General features: G+C 41.7%; 1 protein-coding gene across 2 annotated transcripts in view; it reads left to right on the top strand.

Moving 5' to 3' along the window:
• Positions 1–232: 232 nt before the first annotated feature.
• macrod1 (mono-ADP ribosylhydrolase 1) overlaps positions 233–17049 on the top strand; it is a 109730-nt gene continuing 92913 nt past the window's right edge. Inside the window, exons 1-3 of one of the 2 annotated variants that reach the window (XM_084550302.1) lie at positions 233–1067; positions 1798–1896; positions 2948–3055. In XM_084550302.1, coding sequence (XP_084406428.1) covers positions 638–1067; positions 1798–1896; positions 2948–3055 — 637 coding nt within the window. In that variant the 5' untranslated portion in view covers positions 233–637. The remainder of the gene's footprint in view (positions 1068–1797; positions 1897–2947; positions 3056–17049) is intronic. The other variant, XM_084550301.1, reaches the window with a different exon arrangement.

Here is a 17049-nt window from a genome sequence, read left to right on the forward strand (position 1 = left end):
GAGACCAAATGCCTTGTAGGGTCTAATTTATTTTACACAAAACATATACCTTTTTTTTTTTTTTTTTACTACAGCTAATTGATGGCTTTGTTTAATTTATTTGTTATGAGAAGCCTTTATTTAGCAAGTATTTAAGGTCCACATACACGTTTTTTAAAAAAATGTTTTTTTATACAAATTCTAGAAATTCTAGGACCCCCCTCCCCCTTTTCGGTACACACTCATCATTTAATACTAATAATTACGACAGTCGTGAAGGAGGCTTAAACTAGCAGTCGTTGGTCCCGGCTCTACCATGTCACCTGAGTCAGGGTGTGGAGTCATTGTGAAATTAAAAATATATCAATACTGGTCTCGTTGTAGCAGATTACATTGACTAGCAGCACTGATAAAAATATAATACCGACACCGGGCACAGCATTTATGATTTCGCTTGAAACTGCTGGCAGTTAGTCATTTAGCGACATTGGGCTTTCACCCCTTGTAGATGGTACATTCCGCATGTTAACTTCCAAAACAAAAATGGCACATGGGAAGTGAGTGTCCGTGTCAAAACCGAAACCTAGCGACGGTGTGGCCCATTTCAGATCTCTGCTAAGTCGTTGTAGAGCAGCTAGCCCCTCGTTGTCACTCAGGCATGGCACTGCTAATGTCAGCTTGGGTTTCGTATATCAGAACCCTGCCGTGCACCACTGGCCGACTGTCCCGTGTACGAGCTGCTGACTTCCAGACAGCCGGTGTCAAGTTCAAACACATTTTAACTCCTGAGAGCCGCCAGCTGGGACCAAAGCCAGCGACAAGTCCTGTCCGCGGCCATATTAATGCTGCCCTCCGAGCTGACAAGTTCTCAACTACAACAACGACAGCGGCGCTTTGGAAATCCAGGCACGGCAAAGGTTCCTTCTTACCCCAGGGAGGGAGATCCTGGCTGGGCAAATTCGCCCTCGGTGCCGCCCTCGGAGTGAGCACAGCCGCGCTGGTCCAGTCTCTCCACACAGGAACTTTCACGGCCATGGCCCTCAAAGTTAACCTGAACTCCGCTGACGGAGACTGGAAGGAGACCAAAGGTGAGAATGATCAGCCAAAACCGAGGAGATCTGAACTTTCTTTGAAGCCTGCTGGATGTTTCTAAGACACCAAACTAAAGAGCAACATGTGTGGTGTCACGTGACCTCAACACCTGTCCAGCTGTCAGACTTAAAACTGAAGCCTCTATACTGTTAAAACTAAACATAAAAATAACATTTATTTTGTCTTATGTGATATTTAAATAGAGTTTTATTTACTATAAACCCTATAAACAACACAATATAAGTCATTTTTAGACATACAAACATAAACTTTGTCCGCCAGATGATCATTTTAATTATCAAGTAGTTGCTTAGTTAAATGTCAAACCTTCTGTATAATCAGAATTTGAATCATTATCAACTGTCTTAGTGCTGCAGCCCTCAAATCAGTTCTGTTCTTATATTCTGTTTGTGTGTGTCTGTGAGATGTTCACATAGTAGCCTACTGCTGTGTTCATAAAAAGGCCCATAAATTATATTTTAAACATCAGAAACATCCATGCTGAAGTCTAAATGAGTAAACATTCGTAAAGCTTTCATTAGAAAAGTGCTGTAACTGCAAACCATTTACCATTTAAGCCACGTGATGTGACCTATTTTGATCTATTCATTAATCTTTTCTTCAACCAGAAGTATGAATCCCTGTCCCTTAACCATTAAATATTTAACAAAAAGTTTCTTTTATGTCTAGCTAACAACTTATCTCTTCCTCCAACTTCTCCCTCAGACTTCTTGCTGTCTCTGTCTGTGAAGGACAGGCGTCCGTACTACAGGACTACTAACTCTGTGCCTCTGGATGACATCCCCGTGTGGACTCCCACTGCAGGTCGGACACCCAACATCAGTCACAGTCACTGTCCAGTTTGTTCAATCTTCAGTGGCAGTGGTGCTTTTTCCTTTATTTGACATAGGACTGTGAGGAAACAAGAATATTTTGGGCTTTTTGCACATATCAAAGGGCTGGATACTAGTTTAAAATGTTTTCATTGTCCATTAATTGCAATTATGACAATTTAGTTGACTCCATCTACTACATATTGTTTACTCTCTTATACTGGAGTCAGCAGCTGTTCAGAACGTTAAATCAGTTAGAGAGATCACACAGAAATGACAAAAGTAAACAAAACGACGATGGAAACAAAGAATCCAATCCGACTTTATTTATAGCGCTTAAAATATATGGGTAAAAAGACAATAGCAAAATAAAATAAAGTACACATCTGTCAAAGGCCAAGGACAAGAGATGGGTTTTATGAAGTGACCCTTAGAAACAGACAGAGAACAGGCCTGTCTGATGTATAGAGGTAAATCATTCCATAATTGTGGAAGGCTCTTCTTGTTTTTAATCTTCATGTCCTCTTAACATTCATGTTCACAAATGTTTCACGGCATGATGACGTAGAACAAATACACTAAGGAACAACTGATCAGCATGACTACTGCCACCATTGCAGCCAACGAGTGCACCTTTTTGGCCCAGACACAGACGACGTGAGGTGATGTTACAGTCAGCCTTTGTTGCTGGTAGTTATTCAGTATGGTTTGTCTTTACCTCAGTAAATGTATATCTTGGTTTTGAACCAGAATCTATAGAGTAGAGCAGGCTCTTCTCAGGGGGGAAAATTTTTTCTCTGCAGGTCAAAATAGACTACAGCAGAAATGCACAATAATATTACTACTATGGCAGCTTTTTTTGAAATGCTGTTTAGCTTCCTTTGTCCATTCTGACTAGATCCCTCTTCCACCGTAATTGAAATTGAAATTTACTGTGGTATTAAATGTTCAATAATTACCAACAGAGATTCCTTGTGCAGACTTACATGGTGAATAAAACCGACCCTGAGATTTAATGCCCTGTGTCTGTGTCTCATTATCAGGTGGTTCTGAGCCGAGTCATTACCAGAGGAATGAGAAGTTGGACCAGAAGATTTCCCTCTACAGTGGCGACATCACCAAGCTGGAGATTGACGCAATTGTCAATGCAGGTATGTGTGCGTGTGTTTTTAGCTGCGCCGGTGTGTATTTCATCCAGGAGAAACTGGACCAGTCATCCAGCATGGTCACTAATTATTTCGATATTACACATGATAAAATAAAATGAAAAATTAGATAAAGCATGCTTTTATTTTGTTATGTCATTTCACGTATTTGCATCAGAAGTAAAGTGGAGAATAAAAGAAATGCATGCACAAGAACGATATGAAGAAAAGCCACCCGGAAGGAAACATGAGAAAGGATTATGTATTTAAAAGCTTGGTGCTAAACTGAGAGCGGCCTCCAGCCCGTCTCTGCACCGATGCGCGTGCACATAAATCTACCACGCAACACCTGTGAAAAGTTTGTGCTGTGATTATGGGTATTATGTTTCCTCAGTGTGTGGGAGGGACAGCTACAGGCTTTTATGTTGTTACCAACATGCTGTGAAACTTTCTTTAATCCAGTATAGTACAAAAGAATAAAAGGATGAGAATCAGAAGGACTGCTGAGTAGCTCCCTGGAAACTTCAAAAGCCCACAAAAGCAGAGCTAGCATTTATGTGAGGTCTCAGTACTGAGCAGTTATGGAAAGACTTCTTTGAAAAAAACCTTTGTGAAATAACTCCTGTGACTTTTAAAAAGCCCACCTACTCCTTAGAGTAAATCAGCTGCCAGTCAAGACAGCTAATCACAGTTTTAATTAGGTGCCACATCAAGTGTAGTTTACAACATTATATAGGCACCACAAAATAAATGGTTTGTTAATGCCGTGTGTGTACTTAGCGTTGTTACGGGTTATTGCATACGGGTTTATGTCTTGGTTTTGTAGTATCCCCCAGCCGTTTTGTTCGGCAACAAAACATCTGTTATTGTTTACAGTTCTTGCATTAACTGACTTCTGCTGCATCTATAGATAATTTTCAATATGTGTTCGCCTGTCGATTCTTTTTTTCAATGATTCAGGTTATTATTTAGTCTGTTACGTATTTCAGCATGTGGTAGGCAGACTCAATTCTTATGGGAATATGAGTCTGGTAACGCCATTTGGATTTCATTATGGGGCGAGTTTCAATGGATACAGAGAAAAAATGCCACTGTGAGCAACTGGACAGGCCTACAACCAATCAGAGTATTTAATTATGTGACATATGCCTCCTGACAAATGCCTTAATCGCTGTTGTTTCATCCTTAATAGTTATTTCGCTGTCATATCTTTTACAACAGACCTGATGGCAGAATCTAAACGTCTTGCTTCTCTGACAGCAGCCATTTTGTTGTAAAGAAAATCAGCTCAGCTGTGCTGCGTGATGTGTATGTGGCCATTAACGTCTTAACGCTTGCCCAAATTATTTGATTGGCCCGGCAGTTCTTCAGTAGACATAATAAAATAATTTTGAACGGTGCTTCCCCAGACCGAAATTTTACCATAAAAAATTTGTGGGCAGTAGGGGTAGAATGACTTCGGATTTTTTTTTAAAGTCGACTAATATGTGATGAAGTCGAGTCAACGTCGACAAGTCAATGACGTCACACATCAAAACACAGTAGAAAGTAATCTATATCCTTGACCTGAATAAATATTGTAGTGTCTCGCACGAAAGAAACTACGGAGGCTTTTCTGCAAGGTAATTCAAGTTGAAAAGGGACTACTGTCGGCCGTAGCTCACACCGATACCATAAACACCATCAGTCTGACACTTGTAATATAAAAAATATGCTCTACAATAGGGGTGTCAAACTGATCCGTGAAAGGGCCGCTGTGGCTGCAGGTTTTCATTCCAACCATGCAGCACCCATGCAGTGGGTGTGGCTGGCAAGTTTTTGTTCCAATCAAGCAAGAGGACACCTGAAATGACTGTATGAAGGCAGTTCAGTTGATTCATTGAGCCAAGTCAGGTGTGCTGCTGCATGGTTGGAATGAAAACCTGCAGCCACAGCGGCCCTTTCATGGATCAGTTTGACACCTGTGCTCTACAACCACATGACACATGAGTGCTGCAGATATGTATTGTCTATATAAATCGGCACCGTCAGCAGTGTTGTAAGATAGGATAATAGCAGCTAAAGGTTTAATGACTTTAGACAATGAAATTCACCAACAAACTGTTGATGTGGAGCCTCCTTCTCTCTGTTACCACAGGACGTTTGGTGAAGTTGTTAACTGACTGCTGTTGAGAGGATTTGGACCGTTCCTCTGTTAACGTTAGCGGATGCCTTATCAGATGAGTGTGCATTGCTGTAGTTCATGTGTTGTATTTCAGGACTTACATATTTTGCATGTCACGGTAGAATGGATGGACTTCATCTTTAGTGAAGTATTTCCACACACTTGATGAACCGCTGCTAGTTTCTTCTTGTTTTTCTCCAAACACTGAACATATTCAGTTACAAAATACGGAAACACGACAAATGCCCTAAGCTGGAGCCAAGCCAGAGCCAACTGTTATTATTGTATGCATCAATTTTTGCTGGTTAATTGAGCCCCTTTGCTAACGTGCTATTAAACAGCTTTTTTATAGACTAATGCTGTGTGACCAGTTCCAGATGACATTAAATAAACTGTAATTTTAACCAACATAGCTGTAAATAACAATTCTAGATAAAACTAATGATTTGGCTATTTCTAATATATTTTCATACAACCTTAATGAAAATTGTCTTTTTTTAAAACCCTGCTTTTACATCAATGTTGTACCCTCATTATTAATTTTCCTCCATCAGTTTTTAACTTTCCAACCAGTAGGATCAGAGTCTGTACAGTGACCATTAGATGGAGCCAGAAGCCAGTTCATTGATCCAAAACTGTCTCCCACAAGGCTGTCTGGGCTGTAGGGGGAAATTTAATCGGCGTCTTGGCACGGGCAGAGCATCAGGGTGGAGTGAGGTAGGCCAGCGCGCCTAAATGATGCTTGATGATGGGGCTTTAGCAGAAAATGATAGATTTTCATTGGCAGCTGACTGTCAGCAGGTGTGTGCTGTGCCAACATCCAGCAAATATGTTGATCGCCGACTCTCGTTTACAGCTTTACAGCTTTTGTTTGCGCGCCCGCAAACGTTCATCTGTGCTTCTGCCTGCAAACGCTGAAGTAATTATGTGTGTATATACAGCGAGTAACTGTCTCTGGGTGTCTGGAGAGGCGACTTTGTGTTGGGGTGCGTGTTTTACTAGGGCTTTTACAGAGTCGCAGGATGCAAAGTAGCATGGGATTAACAAGAGGAAACGGCCAGTAAAGTGTTATTTAGCAGAGAGGACGAGGCAAGGTGAGGGAGAGAGGCTGAGAAACTCAACGCTGCCAGAGGAAACATGACTGAGAGACAGAGAGTGAGAGAGAGTCAGCACGCCGACTGACACAAAGTAAGAGTCTGGAGGAGTGAAAAGAAGAAGATAAAAGAGAGGCAGGCAGAGGACACAGGCTAGTATTTAAATCTCGGACTGCATTGCCATGGCAACAAGCAGGTACAGGGTACCCTCAAAGAAGCTTTGGGCAGCAGAGTCCGATCATCCTTTTCTGTCTGACTGACTGGCTGACCAGCTGGCTGTCTCCGCGGTCATTTTGTTGACTAAGCGGCTGACCTTTTCACTAGATGACTAACTGATTGACTAAGAAGCTTTGAGTGATGTCAGTCGCAGTTAAAGAGATATGACATTAAAATAAAAGAGAGCAGCGAGCAGACATCCAGTCCGTTAGATACACTCCCGTTGTGGGTCTAACAGCAAAGCTGCGGCGTCAGAAAGCAGACAAACTAGAGCCTGTGGTTTTTGACATGCAGAGCGGAGTGTTGTGGATTTTCTTTGCCTGCTCTGAAAGGCCTTGAAGCATCATTTAGCCCCTAAGGCAGCAAACATTCAATTGAAGCCAACTGTGGCCAATTATGCGCTATACTGACAGACTGGTAGGTCGGTTGGGAGGGGGTGAGGGAGCGGGGGGGCTTCCAGGCCTGGCTGGCGGTGAGCAATTGATTACAGACACTCACACTTGTGTATGTACAAAGACAAGCAATATTTATGTATATATGGATGCATTTAAATTCAAACAAAAGGGCACCAAAGACGTGTAAACGAACAGGTGGGAAATGAGATCCATGCTGCTCCATTCTGTTTCCTCCTTCCTTCCTCCTTCCCTTTCCTCCTTTCCTCAGTCAGCACTCATTGATCAGGTGAGCCGGGAGGTTGGACGGCCGCTGTTTGTCGTTTGTGTCTCTCTCAATAAAGATTGGATTTACAGTAACTCTCCACTCCTCCTTCTCCTCCTCCTGCTTTCCTCCGCCTCCCCCTCCATCCTCACTTTTACAGCCCCTGGCTCCTGCCCACTCCTATAAAACACTACAAACATAAAAACCCACAAGCACTTAAGAGCCGTCCTGGTGGTGGGGCGTACGGGGGGGGAGGAGACGGTGGGCAGAAACATCCTCCTCTTTACACCCCTCAATCACTCCGTCCGGAGAAGGATAGGGAGATGGAGGGGAGGATATATTGTCTCTGATGGGCTAGCTGATTAAGATGGATTGCGCAATGAAATGTCGTTGGAATGATGAGTTCTTAGAGTGTGGGTATTTGTGCAAAGCGCGTGTGCGAGGGTACGACGTCTCTGCAACTAGCTTTGCATTAAAACCTTTTTTCAAACTGATTAAATGTAAATTTCCTTAGCTCTACTGAGCTGAATTTTCACTCGCATTCAACGTTTTATTCCTCATTTCCATTTCTGCACTTACTTTTACTCGCTGTAGTGTTTACTGTGTTTGACATGAAATGTCATCTATTTTTAACTTTCCTTTTCTTCTCATCGAACTGATGTTAAATTGAAAAAGATTTAAAAACTTCACTGATAAGTTCTCTCAGTACTTTTCTGTAATGTCCTTTTTTTCATAGGAGCTAACTCGGTGTGTTAAAGTAAATGCAGCAGCAGGGTTGGCTGATAAATCTTTCAGGCAAGACTATAAAAAACTGTCCCTAAAATTAAGCCATGCACCGTCAAGTGATAAAGAATATTCTGGTCCTATCTCAGCCTTTAGAGCCGAACGTCACAGTTTCCGCTCGCTGAGAGTCTGTGTGTGTCACGCCTTTGCACATGCGTTTAGATGCATAGAGAAGATTACATACATGTAAGTCTGTGTGTGCACACCTGTGCACAGCAGCACCTGCTTGTGCCAGAAACACACGGCACACATGGACCTGGCTCTGTAGACATGTGTGTGCGAGGTGACGTCTGGCGGGGTAGTGCATGAGGGGTGTACACTTGTGTGCAGGTGTGAGTTCATGAGATAGGGTCTCCCAGGTTTTCCTCTGCTCGTCAGAGATAACGCTGTTGGTTGGCGCTGGTAACTCGCTCACTGTGGCAACAGCTGAGAGATACAAGATTGGAGCCAATAGTTTTCCTGGCCTGCAGGTGACAGACAGGGAGAGAGAGAGTTTGTAGATTGTACTGTAACCTCTTCACAGATAAGAAACCTAGAGAGAAAGCTGACTGATGCACGGATAAAGTGATGGACAGCTGGGGCAGCGCGTTGACGGACAAGGAGGGAGAAAAGGTCGGAAAGTCACAAGGCAGGTGAAGGGCAGCAACGCCACATTTACCAACAGAGCAACATTATTATTTTTAGAAAGCGACCTGGTTGGCAAGAAGGACGACGATGTCTTCAGATAAGCTGCAAAAACAAGTCCACTATGACTTGACATGCTGTGTGTTATTCAAAGAATTAACTTGAGATGCTGATCGAACCTGCAGCTTGACTCATCAGGAATAATAATAAAAGTTTAGATGTGCAGTCGATGCTCAGGTCACAAGGAGACTCAGCTCAAAGTCAAAAGACAGTTCTCACAAATACAAATCAGACCCAGCAAGTTGTTTCAGTGGAGAATAATAGGACAATAATATCGACACGTACATGTTATCACCAGTATAAAACAAATCCTCACATGGGAGAATCTTCAGGAAACATGCCTCAAATGATCAAAATAGCTGCCGATTAACTAATTGATTGTTATTTTAAAATATATATTGTTATTCAGGCCATTATGCAAATTTTCTCCCGGAAAGCATCTCGCTCTGTGAAATACTACATCTGCTCGTTTCCCCAGAGGGTTAACTGCTTTATTTCTTAAAAGTGTGTTGCTTATTTTAGCGCTAGACGTCCACCAGAATATTAATCAGCAACTAGTTTAATAATCCATTAATCGCTCCGGTATTTTTTTTCTCTGGTTCCAGCTTTTATGTGTGAAGCTTTACTAATCATTTATTTATTTTGATTCTGGACAAAACGAGAAAAACTGTGGCATTTTGACAGGATTTTTTTTTTTACTGATTTTACTGCAGATTTATTAATTTTTTATTTATTAATTAATTTTTTTTTTTTTTTTACGCTATTAGCTTAGATGGTCCTCTGCTGTGCAGCACTGTGGGATGACCTGATGTTGTAATCAGAGCTCTGGTGTCTGCCCACAGTGTATAATGTAGAGACAGACAAATCTGGAAAATCTAAAAATATCAGCACATAACTGCATCAACTAAACTTTTCATTGTCACAGTGCTCTGTTTGAGGGTGTATGTATGAGATGTGTATTAATAATTCAACATCAGTGTATTTTGAGCTTGGGTGCGTCCATCAGGTGAAGCATTAAAAATCAAGCCAGCGGCAGAGCATTTTTTATTGATTCCGGAGAAGTCCCCTGCATGATGATGGCCGATTGCTGCAGTGGGGCTGGTTGCGGGGCTTGGGAGGGAGATTGTGGATGATGTAGCGGGTGGGGTGTTGGGAAGTCACAGATGAGTGGACTCAGACAGGCAGGCAGCGGGACGTCGACTAGAACAGCTGGAGGAGAAAGGTGAGAGGGAAATGCTCGGCGTCCTGTTTGGTGATTTTAAGAGGATAAAACTCGGCTCTGCAGGTGGAGCCCCTTACAAGAGCATTGCCCTACAGTGGCACAGCGTCACACTCCTTCTGCAAGGCTTCACTGATTCTTAGCTGGCTTTGTCAATGGGGCTTAGCGCTGTGCTTAGCGCCAAAATCAGCCTGGCAGACGTCCCTGCTTTTGCCACGCTGCTGGAGTGTGTATGGGAGATTGTCAGGCCTGACTTGTTGTTCTAAATTGCTTCGGAGCATCTACAATTATTTCTCAGATTTCACCTGAGCTGCATTTTCCTCATTTGACTGGTGCGTTAGACGATATAGATTGGGAATCTTTGCATGCTTAAACACTTCATAAAGGATTTTCTAGCACCAAGCCAAGGATTAAGTGATTTTTTTTCACAGATCTACTCCGAATTCCACCGTATCTGGTTTAGCTTCTTGTACTTAATCTCTTGATAGTCTGTTTGTTTTAGGCGTGTACATTATGTAGCTGTTATTAAAGGATAATCAAGTTGTTGCCAGCTGTAGTACTTTTGCCGCCTGAGCAGTTCATGTTTTCAAGACTGTATTTCATCTGTAGCTGACTGCCAGTTAGTCACCAAGTCACCGATCTAAGGTTTTAATCAGGGGAGGCAGCTTGTTGTGATCCTCCCAGCCTCTCTGGTAGTAACAGGGGTCTGAGGAGGTGATGGAAATCCCAGAACAGAGACTCCTCGTGCTGCTTGCAGGCCCCACAGTGTATGTTCTCTATCTCTCTGTTTGCTGCAGTTACCATACATCTACCCTAGAGCGCTTGTCAGCTCCTCTTAGGACAAGCTCATGTTACAAGATGCAAAATGTCACACCAAGTTTGCCATTGCAGACAAACACTTTCCATGTGTGAGCTCTAAGAAAGACCCAAAACAGCTGCTATGAAAGTATAAATGCATTGTGTGTGTTCTGATGCATGAGGGTGCTCAGATGAAAACAATATTCAGTCAAAATTTTCCCCTCGCTCTCAGCTGGCCTTTCCGCATGTGTAAAAATTAATTAAGTCAGAGTTGTATTGTTTACTTGAAAATGGCTTCATATTCTGGTCCTCTGGAGCAGAACAGGGTACTGATCCCTCGTGAACTGCGCTGGTTCTCCCTGCCGTAGTAACTGTACTTTCTTAGCTCTAGTTCCTATAGCAGTATCCCCACTGCGCTGCTGACTTGGTGTTTTGTGAAGCAGCACTAATGGACACGTTCTCACAATACGCCTGTCAACTGTCTGTATACACAAGCACTTACACAGGCAAATTGGCATTGCTGATACAGCTTCAAATTCTGAGTAAATATGATGTGCTGTTCAAACTAGAGTGGTAGAGGTGCCATGACCACCTCTCCCCTCTACCAGCTACTAAACCGGGCCAAAGTGACGGTGGTGAGTGTTGTGCAGAGTCTGCTAAAAGGAGACACAACCAGTTTATTTAGTGTAAAGAGGATTTGCTGTGCTAAAGCCAATAAAATAGTGCACAGCGAATATCCATGAGAGTAAGACTGAGCTGTATGGATTTTAATCAGCGAGGTCAACAGGAAGCAGTGGGATGGGATAGGCAGGGTCAAAGGGAGGGCAGAGTACTTCTGGTGCACCACAATATCAAAGTTTACTTTTAATACTACTTTTCATTGCGTACAAGCACATTTGCATTTTACTGTGTTTTTTTTTCCCTCTCATGGATCCTCTGTTTATGTTGATTTTGATTACTGTCAAATTGACTTTGGTTAACCTTTTCATCAGCTTAAAAATCACAGATATTTCCACTATTGACTAATCTACTAAAAGCACTAGCAACATGTATTTTAAATATAAAAAGTAACAGGACCGCAGAGTGACCCCTATGATGGTGTTATTTTAATGTGGAGCAAACCTTTTGCTGGCTGCCATTATAAAAAGGATTAGTACTTTCCCAGATAAATTAATCAAATAAAAATCTAAAAATAGATTTATGCTTCTACTAATGATGAGCTTAGTGAGGTGAAACTTATCTTAACAACAAATGTATATATTATTTTGTCTTTTTTTAAGGTAATTATATTTTAGGTGAAATCATGTTTATAGAGAAACACGAGTTCTCAGATGAATTTAAAGCAGTTGAAACCAACAGTAATTAACCGGTAATCTGGACTCTAAAGCCCAATAAATTCCCAGAGTGAGCTGAGCAGGGGACCAGACAAAGATCAAGTGTCTGGGAATGACGCGAAGAATGGAGGACCTGCTTAGATGCAAAGGGATGGCGGTTTAGAGGTGGACAAAAAGGCAAAATGATCAAGGTAATGAAACAGATAGCAGGATATTAGTTGATGCTGCGGCAGAAAGAAAATGTTTGTTTAATCCACTCAGCAGTTCAAACCCCAAAGATATTGAGTTTATAATCATGTCAGACAAAGAAAAGCTAGGAATACTTTCCGTTTTAGAGCCGGGGCCTAGTACACTGTTGGATTTTTTTCACTGATTAACTGATTCAGTAAATTAAAAATCCTTGCTGATTAATTATTTAGTTTAATCGACTGATACATGCTCTGCAGGCTCTGGCCAGCGGTACAAATCATACCGTCTGTTTGGTAGAGTGGAACATTTTGATGCTTGCAAATGCTTTAGGATGCATTAAAGCACTGCTGCGGAGCCACTGGGTGTCATCTTTGATTCACAATCATACAGAGAGCAGTGACGAACACATCTGAAGACACTGAAATTACACACTTTAATGTGTGTTCACAACTACAGTCTAAATCATGCATGTCCTTTAATATATATTTGTCTTCTGTGGCTGCAGGCTGGATGTTATGGACGCTCTGTATATTAGAAAGTTTCTTTATAGACGTACTTGTGTTAATCTAAACTTAAATCTTTAATGTTTGCATAGTAGCCTGTCGCTAAGGAGAGATGCATGCTATAATTACCCTGCTCCCTGTTCAGTAATATTCCTTCTGGAGGAAGCTAATATCTAAGCTCCGGGTATTTGTTTTGAGGATTTTCTCTAAGTCCTCCATGTGATTAAAAGACATATCAAATGAATAGAAAATTACTATTACACGCCTTCTTGAAGTGGCTCATTTTTTATGGTAAAATAAATGAAAGGATGTGGGCGTGTTTGATATCTTTAGGCTTTAAAAGATCTGAGCTTTATCCCTGTGAGTAATCAGGCTCTGTATGATTCAGATTCATTTTTAAAAGTAGCTTCAGAACAGTGATTGTGACTGACATATTTGCTATTCTTTTCTAGTCTCCGTGCTTTTTTTTTGACGTTTTTTAACATGCGCACCCCCAATCCTTGTCTTGTCCTAACTTAAGTCTTGTGTTGTTATGTCCACTCTGTCCTCATGTGTCTGTGTCTTTGCCATGGGTGAAGTTAGGAGGCTTCAGTGGCTCTGTGAATTGGCTGCAGCGTGAATTTAGACAGCGGTGCTGCTCTACTTTTTCCAGTCCAGATCTGTCCAAGTTAATTACGGTACAACTGTCAGAAAGACCACTTTACTGGTCATTTGAGCAGCGATATTAATGCTCTCTGTGTAGAGAAAATTTTTAGCTTTCAAGGTTCAGTGCGTCGAGTTTCCGCGGGATGCTCCATTGTCCAGTTTGTGTCTCAATTTGAGCGAGAAGATGGAAGAAATGCTTCACTGCTGTGTTTTCTGTTTTTTGTTTTTTTTTCTTCCATCTACTCCCTCCCCCTCATCTCTTGCTTCCACTTGGACACCATCACAGGGCTGTGACCCGAGAGGAGCGAGACGAACGAGCCTCAGTTTACAGCCTCAGATTGATTTGCACCCTGACAATGAGACGTTAACATACCCTTGGAGAGTTAATCCCTAATGTTGTCCGGGTCAGTAAATAAACAGCAAAAGAAAAGCCAAATTGAAAGAGTTTGCAGAAAAGCTCATTCCTGCTAATTATTTCTCTCCCACCCCTCCCTTGTTAAAAGCCTTCCCTCCCCTCCAATCAATCGCCACTTTAGCAAGCAGGAAGGGATGGAGGAAGTGCGAGCCTCATTAGCCTGATTGGGCCAATGTGGGAGATGGAGTGTATGAGGGAGTAAAAGAGAAAAGGAGTCAGCTTGATCATCAGCACTTGGCCCATCAGAGCTTTTGTCATCAAGGCAAGTGCTGCGTTCAAATGTCTTGTTTGTTCTGTGAAGTTTTGACTCCTAGTAGGCCCAGGGCTGATGTGCAGATGGTACCTGCGCTGAATGGGAAGCTGTTAATGCAGCTGGATCTCTCTGCGGTAAAGATAAATTGTGAGTGTCAAAGCTCACCAGGAATTTAACCTTTTTCTTAAGGGTGGTTGAGAGATAAAGGGTTCGGTGTACTTTGCAGAGCATCTGGACAAAACCAACCCAAGCAGGGGAAGGACACACAAAGGCCTCTTCCACAACCACACGTTACAGCAGTTTATGAATAATAACAATAACGCTTTAAAGAAGTATGAACTAGAATTACATAATGAAAGCTAAAATAAATAGTTTTATTGTTTTTCTTTAACTATAAAATAGTTGACTAAATAAGCCACAGACAAACAGAAAAACATACTATATGTGTGTGTTTTATTAGTTTAGATTTGGTTTAATTAAAATGAAGTTACAAAATCAGCAAATAATCCACAATTTAATGACAGATCTCATATGAGAAACAATAGATTTCACAATGACATATTCAAGTAGTTTTAATTAGACTTTCTGTACGGCGAGGACTGACATCCTTGATCATGTTCGGTTTTGTTTATTCACAACAGTGTTTAGAAAAATGGAGAAATGCAGCATTAAACAATGTAGAAGAAAAATGATTAATATGGACTTCTGAGGTAAGTTTATATCTCAGAAAAGACTTTTCGCTACAACATTTGAAATACTTGCTTGGTAACCTCACAACATGTTATTATGGATCTTTGGACAGCATCCATGTGGGTAAATGGACTGTAGAGTTTCTCGAACTACAAGAAAGGGATTGTCTGACGCGATTAAGCAGGCATCATGACCCCTCAAACAGCCCATCAGACAATAAATGACCAGTCAGGCTTCATCCATCCAGTGTCTGCCACTCAGGAAATGGAAGTATAGAAAGGGTTGATAGATGAGTGAGACCTGAAAGTGAGGGGTGAGCTATTCCATAGTGTGGGAACGATAAAGGCTCGATTCGAACCTTGGCTGGAAATGTGGAAAAGTGCGGGCGTAATTGATCAGAAGATGTGAAATAGAGACGATCAATAGAGAAGAGATTCAAACCGCTGTCAGTCAATGCTGCGTCAGTCTTTAAATCAAGGGATTCAAGATGCTTGTGTGCGATCCAGGGAGCGCCTCATTTGAAGGCTATTTGACATTCAAAATAGACAACTGAATATGTGCAGGGCTATCGATTAGTTTGCAAGAGAAACTTGTTAGTCTCTCTGTGTGAGTTCTGTGCTGTCTCGCTTAATGCACTCCCATAACACCATAACTGTGTGCATTCGCTGCTCTTTATGACAATAATCGTGTTGACTTTTTAAAGATTGGCATTAGTGCCAGACAAGTAATCAGGCTGACATTGAGACTCTGGCTGTGCGTCCAGAGTTCTTGGCTCCTTGGCTGCTCGAGCCGAAATGCTTGAGCAGTTCTAAAAAAAAATAATAAATAAATTTAAAAAATGCACCCAATTATGGCCCCGATCACCTGATGAATACCTAAGTTGTTGAGTTTATCAACCTTTAATGATTGATGTTTTTTATTTATACTTTTGGATTAGAATTCTGGACTGTTTCACCGAACCGTCGGTGCAAATACTTCTCAGTAAAACTGAGACACACAAGAGTGAATGAGAAAAATTAGATATGGAAATTAAAAACACATTGGGGGAAGATTATCCTCATTGTAGGCAGTGTTATTTGAATAATAAAGTATAATGCAGCCCTGCAATAAGCCTCTATTTTCTCTCATCTTTGTAATTATTGCTTAGTGAACAAAGTACAAAGGATGTATCATTGTAACCTCCAAAATGGACTTTAAAGTAACCCTAAGTCCTCTTTCCCTCCACCAGCAGATATAAGGAGGATCATTGTCTGCTCACACGTCCTCATCGATGCTGCTGCTTTTGTCACATAATTACACACGCACATGTGGAAAGTACAGAGAGTAGACACGGCACACACCGCACACAATTACTGTCTTGTAATTGCGATCTATCAGGCGTTGTTGTGAAGTGGTGCCTGATGTACATGCTGTCAGCCCTGCTGCATTATCAGAGCTTAGGAAATGACAAGACTATTTATAGGAGCTATTTATCCACTTATCCTGTTGTTGCCATTGTCCATGGGTGGAACAATCAGACATGGTCAGAGCTGGACTGAGAGACACGTTGATCAATCATTTAGTGCAGGACAGTTGTGGCCAAAGGTTTTGAACTTTGGCTCCAGCAGACCCAGCGACCCTTAACAGGAATAAGCGGTTACAGAAGATGAATGAATGAATGAATGAATGTAGGGATGACATGCTAAACACTCTTTAGTGGCATGAACTGGGTGGGTACCAAGGTAAAATAATCTCAACTTTGAGGTGACAGCCAATGGGACTTGTTGATACAGTTGATTGACATATGTCAGAAGCATAAAGATCCCCAAACTCTTACTGCAACGAGTCACCGTCTTTGGACTTTGGTTCCCACTACCAAATTCACCATGCTGATAGCAGCAATTTAATTATAAGGGCTTCTCTCACTCTTCAAACCATGAAAAAAGTGTTGCCACTTAATAACCATTGGCTCTGCTGAGCAACTGAATGATAAATGTAGAATGGAGCCAATTAATGTCAACTGAGCAGGTTAAGTCCACAGATATCCAAACTTGCAATTCTACTGTCTGATATGCAATTAAGAAATGGCAGCTGAGGGGAGCTGCGGAAGTCAAGACAATATCTGGCACACCAAGAAACTTTCCAATAAAAAAACTGCTCCTCTGCTGCTCAGAAAGGCAAACCTCCTGTGAACAGATGAAGTTAAAATTGGGCTGCAATCACCAAGGAGCAGCATTTAACTGTTAACTGCGGGGGTGGACAGTTTATTCTTTGAGCTTTTTGGGAGGCAGAATGGCATGCACAGAAGGATAGGACAGATGCCAGTAAATATTAGTAGACTCTGGGTGCAAATGTCATGCAGTCAGTCAAGAAAGTT

The sequence above is a fragment of the Chelon labrosus genome, assembly GCF_963514085.1.
Source record: "Chelon labrosus genome assembly, chromosome: 8".
Lineage (NCBI taxonomy): Eukaryota > Metazoa > Chordata > Actinopteri > Mugiliformes > Mugilidae > Chelon > Chelon labrosus.